Source organism: Vanellus vanellus (assembly GCF_965231255.1).
Source record: "Vanellus vanellus genome assembly, chromosome: 24".
NCBI classification, from domain to species: domain Eukaryota; kingdom Metazoa; phylum Chordata; class Aves; order Charadriiformes; family Charadriidae; genus Vanellus; species Vanellus vanellus.
The window spans coordinates 1,747,994-1,765,477 of NC_138929.1; the positions used below are offsets into that span (position 1 = coordinate 1,747,994).

General features: G+C 70.9%; 2 protein-coding genes across 2 annotated transcripts in view; one reads left to right on the forward strand and one right to left on the reverse strand.

Annotated features, from left to right (window-relative positions):
• Positions 1-17,484, reverse strand: part of RPL19 (ribosomal protein L19) — a 389,457-nt gene that overhangs the window by 8,361 nt on the left and 363,612 nt on the right. The window lies entirely within an intron of this gene.
• CACNB1 (calcium voltage-gated channel auxiliary subunit beta 1) lies at positions 802-11,674 on the forward strand. Its single transcript, XM_082494919.1, has 13 exons — positions 802-849; positions 1,993-2,112; positions 2,684-2,806; positions 2,946-3,082; positions 3,189-3,265; positions 3,589-3,734; positions 5,099-5,179; positions 5,282-5,340; positions 6,113-6,222; positions 7,094-7,245; positions 7,359-7,454; positions 8,146-8,331; positions 9,669-11,674. The coding sequence occupies exons 1-13, from the start codon at positions 814-816 to the stop codon at positions 10,065-10,067; spliced, it is 1,722 nt and encodes a 573-aa protein (XP_082351045.1). The 5' UTR covers positions 802-813; the 3' UTR covers positions 10,068-11,674.

Here is a 17,484-nt window from a genome sequence, read left to right on the forward strand (position 1 = left end):
TCCCTGGGGGGGGCAGCCCCATCCCCTTCCCTGCCTCAGTTTCCCTTCTCTCGTCCTGCAGGAGCTGGGTTTGCTTGCAGGGTGGGGGGCGGAGGGGGATGGAGCATCCCTGGCAGTTGGGGCTGGGGAGCAGAGCTGTGTGTCCGTCCCCCCCCCACGTCCTGGGACTCCAGTGCTCCCCTCGACCCCCCCTCCCCTCTCCGCAGGGCAAGTACAGCAAACGCAAGAGCCGCTTCAAGCGCTCGGACGGCAGCACCTCGTCTGACACCACCTCCAACAGCTTTGTCCGGCAGGTGAGTGGGGGGGGGGGGGTGTCTCCTGGGGGGTCCCGGGGGACCTGTCTGCCTGTGGGGATCCTTTTCTCCATGGGCACCGAGGTGGGGGTCCGGATTTGCAACCGAGCCTGGCCTGGGGGGAGCGTGGGCATTGCAGTGGCTGAGCCAGAGCTGGCTGTGCCCCCGTCCCCTCTCTGCCTTGTGCTGGGTGTTGGGGGGGGGGGAGTCGTACCCCCCATATTGGGAGCATTTGGGGTCCTGTAGCCCCCCCAGGGCTTCCCCGCACCTCCTGGGGGTGACAGGTAGGGGACACAGCCCTGGCGTCGCCCAGCTGGCATCACAGCCGCCCTCCCCAGCCCCGTGCACCCGTCAGGGCTGCTGCCTTGGCAGTGTCCCCTGCGGCCCCCCCCCGGCCCCCACCCCCTGCCCGGCACTGGGCTAAATATACCCGGGGCGGCTGCGAACGTCCCCGGGCTGAAACCTGACCCACGGGTGCCCCAGCCCAGCGCCCGACCCACTCGCCCCCAGCCCTGCCACCATGGAGATAGCCGGCAAAGACCACCCCGCCGCCCCGGTGAGCGTGTCCCCCCCCACCCCCCTCCACCCCACAGCCCCCCGGCACCCGGGACGTGACCCCTGGCACCCTCCTGTCCCGGCTCTGCTCTCAGTGCGGGGTCCCCCTCGGCTCTGGGGGGGTTGGAGCGGGTGGTCCCGGGAGCTGGTGGGACCCACGAGGTCTGTGGGGTGAGGACATTGTGCCTGGACCCCGGGTGACCCCCCCCACCCAAGACCCCTCCTGTCTCCCCATGGGGCTGGAGGGCTCAGGAAGGGTCAGACCCCCGCCAGCGGCAGGAGGAGATGGGGCAGCCAGTCTCTGCCCCATGGCTTTTGGGGAGGGGGATCCCCTGGGGGGCTGCTGCCCCACGGCCAGGGGGAGGGGCCTGTGCGAAGGAGAGCGGCCCCCACCTCCCCGATCGCTGGAAAGGATGAAGAAAATTTGGGGTGGGGGCTGCTGGGGGGCTCTGGTGGGGGTTATAGAGGGGCTGGGAGGGGGAGCAGCCCCCCGAGGGACATTGGTGCCTTCACTGTCCCCCACAGCACCCGCTGCCCCGGGGGTGGGGGAGCCTATGGGTGTCCCCACTGCCCCCCACCCGGGCTCCAGCCCCAGGCGCTGGGGGGTGAGCAGGGGGTCTCCGATCCCTCCCCAGCTCGAGCCTTGTCCTGGGGTGACCCCGAGTCGCCCCACAGCGCCCTTTCCCCATTGCCATGGGACCACTTGGGGGGGGAACGACACATGACAGCGCTGTCCCCACTGGCCTTCCCTCAGGTGGGGGACAGCGGGGGGACAGCGGGTAGGCATGGGGGGTCCTCGTCACCTTCCCGGCTCTAACGAGAGGCCCGGCGGCAGCGGGACGGGAGCAACGCCGGCTCGGTATCACGTTCCCTGCCGGAGCGGTGGGAACAGCTGTGTCGGCCCTCGGCCTGCCGTAACCCCGCCGGGATGCCACCGGGCAGGATTTGCCCCTGCCTGGGTGGGGGGAAGGCAGCTTTCGGGAGTGGTTTCTCCCCAGCGTGCCCAGAGGCCACGGTGATGGGCACCAGCCCTAGTGAAGGGGGTCCTGAGGGGTGGGGACAACGGCTGCGGGGTCAGGCGTGGGGCTGGGTTCCCCGCTTTGGGGGGGACGGCGGGGGGTGACCCCTCTCCCTGCTCTCCCAGGGCTCGGCAGAGTCCTACACCAGCCGCCCCTCGGACTCGGACGTGTCGCTGGAGGAGGACCGGGAAGCGCTGCGCAAGGAGGCCGAGCGCCAGGCCATGGCGCAGCTGGAGAAAGCCAAGGTGGGAGAGCCGGGCTGCGGACCCCCCCTCTGCCCTCGCCTCCCCGGGTGCAGGCGGGTACCCCTGCCACCCACCCAGCCCCTCCGCACCCCCTGCCCCGGCAGGATGGGACCCGCTGCCGGACGGGGCTGACCCCAGGCACAGGGACCCCCCTGGTCCCCCCACACTGCCCCTGCTCTCCATCCCCGTGGCATCCCGTCCCCTGAAGCGGTGGCCTCGGCATCACTGGGTGGCATTGGGAAGGCGGTGGGGTCTACTGGGTGGAACTGGGAGCCGGGATGTGGGTTCTCACCTTGGCTGAGCACCCATCGCGCCTCGGCTGTGGGCCCAGGGCAATTAGCTAATGAGCACCTCGTTAGCTCCGGGGGCATTGTGACCACCTTGTCCCCAGCCCAGGCTCCGGTGAGTGGCTGCACCGCGGTGCCCATCGGTGCTGAGCCAGCGCCGCTGCCCGGCCAGTTCCACCAGCACCGGCACCTGCCTGGCCCGAGGGGGGACCGGCTCTTGCTGTGGGGGGGTCTCTGTGGTTTTGGGGGTGGGGGAAAGACGCTGAGCCCTCTCCTGTTGGCAGACGAAGCCGGTGGCATTTGCCGTGCGGACGAACGTCGGCTACAACCCATCCGCCAGCGACGACATGCCGGTGCAGGGCATGGCCATCTGCTTCGAGCCCAAAGACTTTCTGCACATCAAGGAGGTGGGGAGCGGGCCGGGGGGGTGGAGGGGGGGGGGGGGAGAGGGGTACGGGGCTGGGGTCGCTCTGGGGGTGGCAGCCCTGGGAGTGGGTGTTTTGGGGGTTTCAGATGTTTCCCCCCTGCCCCATCTCCGCGGCGCAGAAGTACAACAACGACTGGTGGATCGGGCGGCTGGTGAAGGAGGGCTGCGAGGTGGGCTTCATCCCCAGCCCCGTCAAGCTGGAGAACATGCGGCTGCTGCAGGAGCAGAAGATGCGGCAGAACCGCCTGAGCTCGAGGTGGGGCTCATCCCTGACCCCCCCCCCCCACCCCCTCCGGGCTCCCCACGACCCCCCCATCCCCCCCTTCACCCCCATCCCTCTCTCTGTGCTTCTCCCCATCCAGCAAATCGGGGGACAACTCCAGCTCCAGCCTGGGCGACGTGGTGACGGGGACCCGCCGGCCCACCCCCCCGGCCAGCGGTAAGAGTGTCCGGGGTCCCCGCGGCCCCTGGCCCGAGCGGGGCAGGTCCAGCTTTTGGGGGGGGGGGCGTGGGGGGGGGGTGTCCTTCCCCCCTCCGCTGGGTAACCCCCCCCTCATCCGCAGCTCCGGCCCCTCTGCCCCGGGTGCAGGCAGGCGGGTGCACACACCGCCCCCCCCCCCTCCTCTGGGGACCCCTTCTCCCTGGATTCTCCCCCCTCCCATCCCCACCACCCCGTCTCCATTTTCCCCTTCTTCCATCGCCATTATCGCTCTTCTTTTCTCCCTCCCCTCTCCCCGGCTCCGGCTGCCCCTCCGTCCCCAGGTGCCCTGGACATGCCTAGCTTTGCCTTTGACCCCGATGAGTTAGAGGAGGAGGAGGCCATGGAGACCCACCGCTCCCCTAAGAGTAGCGTGAGCAGTGTCACCACCCCCCCCGCCCACACCAAGCGCATCCCCTTCTTTAGGAAGGTAACGGCACCCTCCGGCCCCGTGCTCGCCTGCTGCACCCTGCCTGCCCTAACACTGCCGGGGAGGGCTGGCGGGGGCTGCGGGGGCCCCCCCCTGGGGCTGGGGGCCACGCGCTGCCCGGGCACCCCGACTGCGCCGCCACGGCCCGTCCCCGCGCCGCAGCATGGGCATGAGCGTCTGCGGGGGCCGGGGCGGCGGGGGTGTCCCCCGTGGGCCATGGGACGGATCAGTGCGTGGCTGAGACGCCCCATCATCTGTGGGATGGGTCAGCCCGTGGCTCAGTCTCCCTATGGGCCATGGGACGGATCGGTCCGTGGCTGAGTCCCCCCATGATTCATGGGATGGATCAGTCCATGCCTGCCCTCCCCCATAGTCCACGGGATGGATCAGTCCGTGGCTGTCCCCCCCCCATGATCTATGGGATGGATCAGTCCGTGGCTGTCCCCCCCCATAGTCCACGGGATGGATCGGTCCGTGGCTGTCCCCCCCCATGATCTATGGGATGGATCAGTCCGTGGCTCTGTTCCCCCCCATGATCTATGGGATGGATCAGTCCGTGGCTCTGTTCCCCCCCATGATCTATGGGATGGATCAGTCCGTGGCTGCCCCCCCCGTGGTCCATGGGGTGGATTGGTCCGTGGCTGTCCCCCCCCATGACCTATGGGATGGATCGGTCCGTGGCTGCCCCCCCCGTGGTCCATGGGGATGATCAGCCCATGCCCCCCCCCCCCTCCGGGGGTCCCCCAGTGTGCGCATGGTGTGTTGCAGCACGGCCGGTGTCTCGCCTCCCCCGCGAATGGGAATGCACTGCTCCCCCCCCCCCCCGCCAAAAAACACCCCAAAACAAAACCAAAACCAAACTGGGCAGAAGCTAGGGGGGGGGGGGGGGGGGCGGCCGAGTCCCCCCCCCGCCTCTCTGAGCCCCGCAGAGCCCCCGCTTCACCCCGAGCCTAACCGAGAGCAGGGCCACGCTTCGTGTGAAATACAGGGGGGGGGGGGGGGGGGGCACGACACGACAGCCACCCCCCGCGCACCCCCCCGGCCCCCCCAGCCCAGCCCGCTGCCCCCCGCGCCCGCGGATAACACGCATGCCTTGTTTGTCTTCTCTCGCCCCCCCCGGCCCCGCGCGGCCTCTCGGGACGTAGCGAAGCAGAAGCAGAAGTCGGTGAGTAGCGTCAGGACCCCCCCGGGAGGGGACGGGGTGACCCCCCCCCCCCCCTGCTTGCAGCCCCCCCCCCCCATATCCCCAGAGCTGCCCCCGCAGGGGTGAAGCCGTGCATCCCCCGGTGTGCGTGTCCGTGTGTCCCCATCCCCCCCCCTCTCCCCCCCCCCAGCCTGGCTAAACCCCCCGCTCTGCCCCACAGGCCGAGCACGTGCCCCCCTACGACGTGGTGCCCTCCATGCGGCCCATCATCCTGGTGGGGCCCTCGCTGAAGGGCTACGAGGTGAGGAATGGGGGGGGCTGGGGGGGGCGGGCATGTAGGGGGAATATGGGGGGGACCCCGACCCCACGGTCTGTCTGTCTGTCTGTCTGTCTCCCTCCGCAGGTCACGGACATGATGCAGAAGGCCCTCTTCGACTTCTTGAAGCACCGCTTTGATGGCAGGTGAGGCAGGCGGCTGCGTGGCCGGGGGACCCCTAACACCACCGGGGGGACCCTTCACCCCATAGACGGGCCCCTAATCTCATGGGGGGACCTCTACTTCCATGGGGGGACCCCTAACCCCATGGAGGATGCCTGATCCCATGGAGGGACCCATAACGCCGTGGAGGACCCCTAACACCACAGAGGGACCCCTAAAACCATTGAAGATCCCTAATCCCATGGGGGGGATCCCTAATCCCATGGGTGGGATGCTTAATTCCATGGGGGGGACCCCTAACCCCATAGACGGGCCCCTAATCCCGCTGGGGGACCCCTAATCCCACGGAGGGACCCCTACTTCCATGGGTGTACCTCTAAAACCATGGAGGACCACTAATCCCATGGGGGGACTCCTGACCCCATAGGAGACCCCTTACCCCATAGACGGACCCCTAATCCCACAGGGGGACTCCTAACCCCATGGAGGACCCCTGATCCCATAGGGGACCCCTGACCCCGTGGAGGACCCCTGATGCCATGGAGGGACCCCTAACACCATGGGGGGACCCCTAACCCCATGGGGGGAAGACGCTCAGCCCTGCCCCGTGATCCCCACTCTTGGGGGGGATCTCTCCCCCGAGGAGGAGTCCTGTGGCTCCAGCTCCAGTCCGCCCTGCGCAGGGGGTGGCAGGCGGGTCCCGTCCCCCAAGGGGGTGGCTATGTACATGGAGGGGGGGGAGTTTGCACCCATCGTTGCCCCCCCCACCCTCTGGTGCCCCCCTCCATCTTGCAGGATCTCCATCACGCGGGTGACGGCCGACATCTCCCTGGCCAAGCGCTCCGTCCTGAACAACCCCAGCAAGCACACCATCATCGAGCGCTCCAGCACGCGCTCCAGCCTGGGTAAGGCGGCTCAGCCGCACCACGCTGACCCCCCCCACGGCCGGGCAGCGTGACCCCCCCACCCCCCCCAGCCACCCCCCAAGCCTCCATCTGTATCAGCTCGTCTGCCTCCTGTCCCGCAGCCTCTCCATCCGTCCGTCCGTCCCGGGGTGCTCATCCCACCCACGCCGGGGCACGGCTCGTGGGGGTGAGGTGTGGGGGTCCACCGCTGTGGGGTGACTAAAATGGGGTGGGAGGGGGGCCCTGCACCCCCCCCGGCTGGTTTGACTCAGTCTCTCTCCCCGTCCTCCCCTTTTATCTTCTCTCTGTTGTGTTTTTCTTGCCTTTCCTTTCTCTCCTTTCCTTTGGGTTTCCTCCCCTCCGCGCTGCTCCTTCCTCCCCTGCTCCTGATACAGATGTCTTGGGTATGTAGCTCGGACCCGCCGGGACCCCCGGCAGCCCCCTGCCCGGCGGGGGGCAGCGGGGGACGTGTCCCCTTTGGATCCCCATCCTCCCTGCCTGGCTGTGACCGGGCTCTGGGACGCCGCGGTGTACGGCCACCGCGACAGCCTGGGCAGAGTCGGGGGGTTGGGGACACTCTGGTCACGCAGCCCCATCTGACCTCCCCCCCCAAGTGCGTGTGGGCCGGGGGGGCTTTGCCCCTTCCTCACCCAGCCGGTGCCGGCGCTGGGAGCCCGCTGCCACCTCCCTCCTGCAGTGACCCCCTGTCCCCGGGTCTGGGGGACGTTGGAGCGGCCAAATCCCAGCACAAGACCCCCCTGGTCCCATCCCCGTCCTGTTCCCCTTGTCACAGTTGTCCCCACAGCCCCCCATGTCCTCGCCATCCCCCCGTGCTGTCCCCCTGACCCCTGCCGTCTCCCTTTCCCAACAGCCGAGGTCCAGAGCGAGACCGAGCGCATCTTCGAGCTGGCCCGGACGCTGCAGCTGGTGGCCCTGGACGCCGACACCATCAACCACCCGGCCCAGCTGGCCAAGACGTCCCTGGCCCCCATCATCGTCTACATCAAAATCACCTCCCCCAAGGTGGGTGCGGGCCCCGGGGCGGTCCCAGCCCCCGCCCCGCCGTGCTGGGGGGGGCCGGGCGGTGGTGGGCCGGGGTCCCCGCGGCCACCCCGGGCTGTCCCCTCCTGCCGCAGGTGCTGCAGCGGTTGGTGAAGTCGCGGGGCAAGTCGCAGGCGAAGCACCTCAACGTGCAGATGGTGGCCTCCGACAAGCTGGCGCAGTGCCCCCCGGTGAGTGTGTGCCCCGCCCCTGCCCCGCCCCGACCCCACCCACCACCCTGTGGCCATTGGCTCCGCCCACCCATGCCACAGGCTCAGCCCTTGCAGGCCAGAAGCTCCTCCCGCCGCCTCATTCTGGTGCAGGGCTCCGCCCACTTGGGCCCCAGAAGCTCCTCCCTCAGGTGCCAGAGACTCCACCCACCACCTCGCTGATGTCAGATGCTCCGCCTCTGGGGCCAGAGACTCCACCCCAGCAGGCTCCGCCCATCTCCTCACCCTGGTCCACAGGCTCCGCCCTGGGTCTGGAAGCCCCTCCCTCTCCCATTGGCCCCACCCTATCTCATTGGCCCCACCCTGGTGCATAGGCTCCACCCTGGACCCAGAAGCCACGCCCTCTCCCCTTGGCCCCTCCCTCTCCCATTGGCCCCTCCCTGGTCTGTAGGCTCCACCCAGATTCTAGAAGCTCCTCCCTCTCTCCCATAGGCCCCGCCCTGTCCCATAGGCCCCGCCCTATCCCATTGGCCCCACCGTGGTCTGTAGGCTCCACCCTGTGTCCAGAAGCCCCGCCCTGTCCCATAGGCCCCGCCTGCTCCCATTGACCACACCTTGGTCCATAGCTTCCACCCTGAGTCCAGGTACCCCGCCCTGCCCCGCCCTGCCCCGCCCTGCCCCGCCCTGCCCCATGGCCTCCTCCCACCCCCAGGAGATGTTCGACATCGTGCTGGACGAGAACCAGCTGGAGGAGGCCTGCGAGCACCTGGCCGAGTACCTGGAGGCTTACTGGAAGGCGACGCACCCCCCCAGCAGCAACCCCCCCAACCCGCTGCTCAACCGCACCATGGCCACGGCCGCCCTGGCCGCCAGCCCCGCGCCCGTCTCCAACCTCCAGGTACAGGTGCTCACCTCCCTGCGCAGGAACCTGAGCCTCTGGGGGCGCGGGGGCACCGAGACCACCCCCAGCCCCCCCGCGGCCCTCGAGGAGCACGCGCTGTGAGACGGCAGCGGGGACAACATCCCCCCCACCCCCCCAAACCCCCTCCGCCCTCGGGGACACCCCTGGGATTGGGGACGCCCCCAAGGAGCTTTGGTCCCCCAGGAGCGGGACCATCCTTGGGATCACCCCCCCCCCCCCCCCCACCGGGGACCTGTCGCCCCCACTCCAGGGGTACTGCAGCCCCCCCCAAGGGTGGGACTGTCCCTGGGATCGCCCTCACCCCCCCCCCCCCCCGGGGACCTGCTCCTCCCCCCTGGGTTTGGGGACACCCCTGGGATCGGGGCCACCTCGGGGAGCTGCAGCCCCCCAGGTTTGGGGACACCCCTGGGATCAGGGCCACCCTGGGGAGCTGCAGCCCCCCTGGGATGGGACTGTCCCTCGGATCGCCCCCCCCCCCCCCCGGGGACCTGCTCCCCATCCCGGGTTTGGGGTCACTTCTGGGTTCAGGGCCACCCCCAGGGACCCTCCAGGATTGGGGCCGTCCCTGGGATCAGCCCTGGGGATCTCCTTCCCGCCTGGGGCTGGTGCCAACCCGGGAGTCGGGGTCCCTCGGGGGGGATCTGTGCCCCCTCCCAGGCCTGGAGCCCCCCTGGGGATTGGGGTCCCCCAGGAGTCTGACCCCTCCAAGACCCCCTGGGAACGCGGGTCCCCTCTGTGCCTCCCTGGGGGCTGCTGGGGTGCCAGAGCCCCCGTTCCCACACCTCTCGGGCGCTCTGGGGGGACCACGGCAGTGGCGACGGCGTATGGGGTGTCCTGGTGTGGGCGAGGGGCGGCTGGGAGGGGGGTGCAGAGCCCCGTCCCACCGTGGGCTCCACGGTGCTGAGCCCGGGGGGGTCCGCAGCACCCACCCAGGGCAGGAGGCAGAGGAGGGACGTCTGTCCTGTGTTGTCTGTCGCTAATCCTTCCAGCGAGCGGGACGCTGCTGGCGCAACGGCCCCCACCCCGCAGCCCTCCCCACGTTGCTTCCCCCCCCCCCCATCCCCATCACCCCCTTCCTGCCCTGGCCCTGCCCCGGTGACCCCCCCCGGTGCCGTTTGGCCGCGGGCTGAGACCTGCCGCCGTCGTGTCCTGAGTGAGCGACGCCGTGCGGGCAGGCCAGGCTGGGCAGGAGCGCATGTGCCCCCCGCCACCCCCGCGGCTAACCCACCCCCCCACTAACACACCCCCCCACTCTGTCCGTCCGTCCGTCCGTCCGTCCCTCCTTGCACGGTGTGGTTGCTTCTCCTAACCAGGGTCCGTACCTCGTGCCCGGGGAGCCGCCGCGCGAGGGGGAGCCCGGTCGCCTCCGGCAGGGCCCGGGCGAGATGGGGGGGCACGGGCAGGGCCGCCCCCCCCCGCCGCCCACCCGGCCGGCCCCCCGCAGCCTGTCCCGCCAGGACACCTTCGACTCGGAGACGCCGGGCAGCCGGGATTCGGCCGGCACGGAGCCCGGCGATTCCTGCTGCATGGACATCGAGACGGACCCCGGCGAGGAGGAGCCGTCGGGTCCCCCCGGTGCCGGACCCCGCGTCCCCCCCGGCCACCAGCACCGAGCCAAGGGCCAGGACCGCTACTGCCCCGACCCGCCGGGGACCCTCGGCCTCCAGCAGAGCGACGCGGAGGGCTGGGGCCAGGACACGTACATCCGTTAGGGTGAGGGGGTGCAGGCAGGGGATGGCCCCCCCGTCCCAGCGCTGGCTTTAGGGTGGGGGGGAGCCTCACCGGTTGCCTTTGTGCCCCCCCTGATCCCGGCCAGCCGTGCCGTGGGGAGCCCCTGCTTTGCCCCATGGGCTCCCCCTGTGCCATTCCTTTGGGGGGGGGGGTTGTCTCCCCCCCGCCCTGTGACCACCATAGCCCCCCCCCCCCCCCCCAGCATCTCACGGTGCCTCGGGCCCTCCCCACCCCACAGGGAGAGCAAGTGACCAAAGGGGACCCCGGGGGCTCTGCCCACGGCCGGGGTGTCCCCATCCCCTGCCCCCGGGCACAGGGTGGGGGGGCCGTGCCCCCCACCCAGCCTTTGCCTGCTGTCCCCCCCGGAGTGCCCCCGCTTCTCCATGGTGCTGTTTGCCACCCGGCTGCGGGGGGACCCCTCAGCTGGTGGTGGCAGTGGGGGGGGGGTCCCTGCAGCCTGGCACTGCACCCCTGCAGGGCTGCGACCCACAGCCCCCCCTGAACCCCCCCCCCCCCCCAGCAGCAGGGGGGGGGTGTGCATGCGTGTGCAGTGTGTGCAGGGCTGTGGAGTGCTCCAGGCTGTGCCCCCCCCGGGGGGCTGCTTGCCCCGGACTGGGGGGGGGGGGCAGTTTGCATGTGTTTGCCTTGGAGGGGCTCTGCCTGAATTGGGGGGGGGCAAATCTGAGCCAGTTTTGGGGGGGGGGGGGTCTAACACGTGCTAACAGCTGCCCAGCCCTGGCCTGCCGCAGCCATGGCAGCACCCGGAGGGTCCCTCTGCCCTGGGGGTCCCAGCGCTGCCCCCCCCCTTTCCCTGGGACCGCCAGGGTGTGCCGGGCAGCGCCAGGGTCCTGCCCCCCCCAGCCCCCTCTGTGCCAACCCCCCCCGCCGTGCCTGTCTGCTCTCGCCCCGTCCAGCTGTGTCCGTCTGTCCATCCATCTGTGCGCCTGTCTGTCCGTCCCCCCCTGCCCGGCAGGGCTGCCTTCACCCCCCACCCTCGCACCCCGGGGCACTGCCTTCTCCTGCGCCCGCCCCGGAGCGTCCCTTGTCCCCCCACCTCTGCGGGGGTGACCACACCGGGGTGGGGACACCCCACATCCAGCCCTCACCGTGGGGCTGGGCTCGCCCCACTTATGGGGCAGCCCCTTACCCCCGGCCCCCCCCACCCCGGGGCGATGCTGGGGGTCCCCGGGGTCACTGCCTTACCCAGACCACCAGCCTTGCCAGCCCAGGTCGGGGGCACCCAGCTCTGCCGCTGCCAAACCGCCTCTGCCCATTGTGTGCCTCAGTTTCCCCCCCTTTTTTTTGGGGGGGGGGGGGGGAACCTCGGTGTCACTGCCTGCCAAGTGCTTTGAGACCCACCTGCCCCGGTGCTGCCCCCACAGCGGCCGGGGTCCAGGCAGTGCCCTCCCCACACCCCCTGCCCCCAGGCCCTGCCATGGGCAGAGGGACATCCCGTATTTATGTCACTCCACAAACTTTATTTAAAAGACCCAACAAAGTGTATTTTATTTATTTATTCTCGTTGGTGTGTGGGGGGACTCGCCCCGCTCGCTTGGTTCTTTGTAATAAACATTTCAGTGAGACCTGCCCCACGGCTGTGCCTGGTGGGGGCTGTGCGGGGGGGGGGGCACGGACAGGCACAGGGTCTGCAGCAGCCAGGGCTGAGACCGGGCACAACTCAGCTCTGCAGTGACCCCCCACAGCTCGCCCTGGGCTGAGTCTTCAGCGGGTGCCCGGGGAGGGGACACTGCCAGGGACGGAGCTGGGACCTGCCCGGCTCCCGGGATGGGGCAGAGACCCACAGCAGGAGTTAGAGGGGCTCCTGCTGCCCTGCTGCCAGGGTGATGGTCGCTGGTGGCAGCCGGGCTCAGCGCAGCGCTCGGCCGGGTTTATCGGCGCTTGGCCGGCTCCGCACACGCTATTTACAGTGAATAAATACAGCTCTGCCAGCTCAGGGCTGCCGGCACCTCCACTCGCTCTTCTCGGGCCAGTACTCAAACGCTTTCCTGCGGAGAGGACACGGGGACGTTGGTGGCACTTCGGTCCATGCCCCGTTTCTTCCCCCCCCCCCCCAACCCAGGGCAGGACCCGGGTGTCCCCCACTCCCCTTCCCGGGCTCGGGGGTCCCCGTTACTCACTCTCGCCCTGGCGCGGTGGCCCGGCAGACCAGCCCGGCCTGGCAGGGGCAGACCTGGTTGATGCTGAAGGCGAGACCCCCGGGGGGGACGTGGCAGCTCTGGGCCAGCGCTAGCCGCCGCTGGCACACCCGCTCGCCGTGCTGCCGCGCGCAGCAGCCGCCTGTGCCGCAGTCCTCGTCCCGCTGGCACCGGGCTCCTGGCAGGGCGGAAAGCAGGGTTAAGGAAGGCGGGGGGGAGGTGGGACCCCCACTCCATCCCCAGGCTGGGGGATAGGGATGGGGCTGGGTGCCCCCAGTGCCCGTTGGCTTTGCACCATCGGGGGGGTGCTGGGGGTTGGCGCCCACCCCATCAGCATCCTGTCCCCCAGCTCCCAGGGTTGAGGCTGGGGGAGGGGAACTGTCGTTTTTGTCTTGTGTCGTCGTCCCCCCCACCCCCATCCCACCCCCTGCTCACCCTCCTGCCCATCAGGAACGGGCTCTTGGCACTTCCCAAACATGCAGAGGAGGCCGTGGGCGCAGTGGGTGTCCCGGCGGCAGTACTGCCCCGCGGGACGCCTGGGCAGGCACAGCCCGAAGTGCTCATCGCAGAAGTGCCCGTGGGCGCAGGGGGTGGCCGGGCTGCACGCCGTCACCTGCGTGGGGGACACGGAGAACATCAGGGGACCAGGCCCCATCCCTGACCCCATCCCAGCATCCCGGACCCCATCCCTGACCCCATCCCAGCATCCCGGACCCTATCCCGGACCCCATCCCGGCATCCCGGACCCTATCCTGGACCCCATCCCAGCATCCCGGACCCCGGGACAGGCCAGAAACAGCAGCAGTGGGCAAACCCCCTCTGTTCGCACATTAGGAAGAGAAGCGGGGCTGAACGCGGGAGCGTTTTAAGGGGGTGAACACCGGGAGCAGCTCAGCAGTGCTGGGGAGACCCGTCCCCGCGGGAACACCCCCACACCCCCGAAGCGGCTCCAGGGTTTTCTCACGGGAAAAGAAACCCGCGGGGGGGGGGGGGAGGGTAAAAGTCCTGCTCCAGGTGAGGCTCGAACTCACAACCTCGGCATTGCTCCGCGTACTGCCCTATAAGTACCGCGCGCTGACCGATTGCGCCACTGGAGCGCCCGGCGCCGCCCGCCGCGCCCGCGCCCCCTCCGCGGCCCCCCACGCTCCCCCCCCGCTCCAGAATCTGCACACATATCCCCCCCCCCCGCTGCAGCCTCAGCTCCCCCCCGACATCCCACCCCTGCTGCAATCCCACCCCCGCCGCAACCCTGGTGGCAAATTCTGTGCCCCCCCCCCCGCCCGCCCCGCTCCCACCCTCCTGCGGACCCAAATCCCACTCTGGCATCCCCCCCCCCCCCCCGCTCCAAATTCTGCGCCCACCCCCGCTCCCCTTCCCCGCTGCAGACCCAAATCCCACCCTGACATACCCCCCGGCTCCCAGTTCTGCACCCACCCGCGCTCCCCCCCGACATCCCACCCCTGCCCCCACCCCAGCCGCAACCCTGATGGCAAATTCTGTGCCCCCCCCCCCCCCCGGTGCGGGCCCGGCTCCCACCCTTTGCATGTGTTTGCCTTGGAGGGGCTCTGCCTGAATTGGGGAGGGGGCCCCCAAAATCTGAGCCAGTTTGGGGGGGGCGGTGGGGTGTCCAACACGTGCTAACAGCTGTGCAGCTCCAACGCAAACACATCCCATCCAGCTGCAAATTCTGCGCCCCCCCCCGCTCCTGTCCTGGCTGTAAACCCACATCCCACCCCGACGTCCCACCCCTGCTGCAAATTCTGCGCCCCCCCCCCGCAGCAGACCCACATCCCACCCTGCCATCCCACCCAGCTGCAAACTCTGCGTCCCCCCCCCGGGCTGTAACCTCACCTCCCACCCCCGCTCCAATGACACCCCTTCCTCCTCTCCCCCAGGACCCCCCTCCCCTTCCTCGGGGTGTGTGGGGGGGCACCCACCACTCACCTCCTCCAGGTTGCCCCCGGGGCCAGCGCTTCTGCCCAGCGCGGCTTCCTCGGGCGGGGGCTGGGGCAAGGAGTACATCCAGGCCCAGAGGTGGCCGGAGGCGGCGGGCAGGAGCCATGCGAGGAGGCAGAGGACGGCTGGGGACCCCGGCATGCTGCTGGCGGGCGGCGCTGGGTGCCGGGGCTTGGGGAGCTGGCTATTTGTAGCCCACGGCCTGTAGCGGCCCCCGCTGCTAAAACTGTTTGCCCACCTGATGGGGAAGGAGGAGGCAATCAGGGGTTTAAGGGATTAACATAATTGCCAGCCTGCCCCTCGCTGGGTGCGACACCCCCCAGAGCAAACGGCCCCCTCGCAGCAGTCTGGCTCCGCCGCCCCGTCGGCTCCAGCGCCGGCCCCGGGGTGTCCCGGGGTCCCCGACAGCCCCCCCCCCCCCCTCCCTCCCCCTACTCCCCCCCCGCGGCTCGGGGTGCCGGTGGGTGCCAGCACCCTGCCAGGCACCGAGCGGCTCCGTGCGACGGCGGGTTTCGGCACCGGGGGCTGTCCCCCCCCCTTTCCTGGGGCGGTGGGATGCGGGGACGGGGGGGGGACGGGGCAGAAGGGGAGAGTGGGGGGCGAACACTGTGACCCCCCCCCCCCGGAAGGGCAGCGGTGGGCACACGGTTGGCATCTGACCTGGTTTCTGTCCCCCCCCGCTCCCCTCCTTGGCACATGTCCCCATCTGTCACCCCCTGTGGGCACACACGGCTGCCGGGGGGGGGCGGGGGGGGGGGGACGGGCTTTGCACCTTCGCTAACGGCTGCGCTAACGAGGTGTTTGCCCGGCCCGGCCCGGCCCTTATCTCCCGCCTGAGCTGGCACCGGCGCGGGTGAACCCGCCGACGGCCTCCCCGAGCGCATCCCCCAGACAATGCCACCCCCGTGTCCCCGAACACGCGGGGGGGGGGGGGGGGGGGCGGGGGGAGCTTAGCCAGGGCCACCCCGCGCTCCCCCCGACCTCTCCAATACACTTTGCAGCGGGAGGAGCCACCCCAGGACTGGTTCCCAGTTGCCAGACTGTGGCACGGGGGCTACGGCAGCGCTCGGGGGGGGGGGGTTGTCCCCAGGGGGGGCCGGGGGCAGTGTGGGCGCTGGTGGCTCGCTGGGAGCGGGGTGCACCGGGGTGTCCCCTCTTTTGGGCTCCGGGGGTGTGACCCGCGGTGGGGAGGGACACCACCCTCCCTTGGGCTCTCCCGCTCTGCGACGGTTCCCCCCCCGCCGCCGTGCCTCAGTTTCCCCATCCGTAAAGAGGAAGGCGGTGGGGCCGACGGGTGCCACGGGGAAACGGGGGCGGCTCAACGGAGGGACACCCCGGGCCGGCGGCTGGAAAACCACCGCGGCTGTTCGCACCGGGGGTGACCCCAAACCTTTTTTTTCTCCCCGTGGTCCAGGAGGCGCCGGTGCCCGGGGCGGGCTGCGGGCCGGGATGTCCGGATCGCCCCCCGCCCCCCGCCATCGCCTCCATGCCCCCCCCCCCCCCCCCCCCGCGCGTTTGCGCAGCGGCTTAGGGAGCAAATATTGACCTCGCTCCTGGGGGGGGCGATCACGGTCGCTCCCCCCATCCGTCCCCCGCTGGCGCTCGCCCCCACGCTGCCGCCTCCGGTTAATCCTCCCCCCCCCCCCCCCCCCCCAGCGCCAGGCAGGCCCCGCACCGCAGCTCTGCTCCCCCAACCCCCCCGGGGGTCCCCCAGCCCCGCCGGCTCGGGGGGGGCGGGGGGGGGGAGTGGGGGGCCGTGCGCCCCCCCCCAGCCCCGCAGTGGGGTGCACGGCCTGGCCCCGGCTGTGCGGAAAACTCGGGGTTCGGCTCCGTCCTGCTCGCTGCGGGGGGGGGGTTGGGGGTGCCGGTGCCGTGTGTGTGCCCCCCCCGAGCGCTGAGGGGGATGAGGGTGGGGGTCGGATCGTGCCTCTGCCCCCCCCAGCAGAAGCAGTGGGGGGGGGGACACACCGAGGGGGGGGCAGAGACGGGGGGGGGTGCGCTGCAGCTGCGTGTGCGGGGGTGTCCGGGGGGTGTCCGGGGGGGTGTCCGGGGGCGGCCGTGTTGGCCGTGGGGATGGGAGCGGGCGGTGCGCAGCAGCGGGGGTATAGCTCAGTGGTAGAGCATTTGACTGCAGATCAAGAGGTCCCCGGTTCAAATCCGGGTGCCCCCTTGTTTTATTTTATTGGGTTTTTTTGATTTTTTTTTTTTTCTGGGGGGGGGGTGTGTATCCCTCCCCCCCCCCCCCCTTCCCGAGCCCCCGCGGCAGCCAGGGGAGGTCCCGTCCCCGCAGCATCGGCTGTCCCCGCCGGGGGATTTCTCTTGCAGAAGGACGGATGCCCCCCCCCCCAAAAAAAGCGGTGCCCCCCCCGCCCCGCCGCCCCTTCCTCAGCTCAGAACAGCCGAAGAGCCGCAGTGCCCCACGTTGCCCCCGCACCCCCCCCCCGGGTTCAGCCAGAGACGGGGGCGCAGGGCGAGGGGGGGGGGGGGGTCGGTATTGCCCCCCCAGACCCTCAGCACGGGCTGCAGCTCCGCGGGAGTTTGCACCCTCCTCCTGTCCGGGCCCCCCCTTCTCCCGGGGCTGAGCCACCTCCGGGGTACCCCGGGGCTGGGGGGCAGCCTGAGACCCTCCCCCCACCTCCCTAAAAAGCGCTGCCCAAATCTCGGTGGGGCCGAGCGCGGGGACGGGGCTGCTCCCGGCGCTCTGCGCTGCCAGCGGGACCCCCACCCTGTGCCCCCCCCCCTCTCCCCGTGCCCCCCCCCCCCCCCCCCCCCCCCCCATCCCTCCCGGTAACGAGCGCTCCTCCTGCAAAGGGAGAAACCGGGGGGGGGGGGGCGGAAAGACAACGGCGGTTTGTGCTGCGGAGACGCGACCCCCGAGGGTCTCACGGGGGATGGGGGGGGGGGGGAGAGGACAAGGGACACCCCGGGGGGGGCGGTGAGGGGTGGGACCCCCCCAAACGTGGGGGCTGCGATTGCCGTGCGGCCCCGGCGGCTGTTTGTCACCGGGCAGCGTGCGGCGACACGCAGGGCCACGCCATGGCTTTTGGGGGGGCCACATGCGATCCCCCCCACGCCCGGGGGCTGGGGGGGGGATGTCGGTGGGGCTGGGGGGGGCGGGGCTCAGCCGAGCGAACCCCCCCCGCAGCCCGGCGCAGGGTCCCCGACAGCGGGGACAGGGCGGTGGGTGTCGCCCCCCCCCCCTCTCAGCCTCTCCAGCGTCCCCCCGTATTGCTGGGCGGGGGGATGGGGGGGATGTGGGGTGGGGGGGGCGTAGCCCCTCCCCCGG

What these genes read in the sequence shown, in the direction of transcription:
- CACNB1 (XM_082494919.1), top strand. Translation starts at nt 814, where the DNA reads ATGGAGATAGCCGGCAAAGACCACCCCGCCGCCCCG. An exon ending in CGCAGCTGGAGAAAGCCAAG is followed by an intron (nt 2,113 to 2,683) that starts GTGGGAGAGCCG and finishes TCCTGTTGGCAG; the next exon opens with ACGAAGCCGGTGGCATTTGC. An exon ending in CCTCGCTGAAGGGCTACGAG is followed by an intron (nt 5,180 to 5,281) that starts GTGAGGAATGGG and finishes CTCCCTCCGCAG; the next exon opens with GTCACGGACATGATGCAGAA.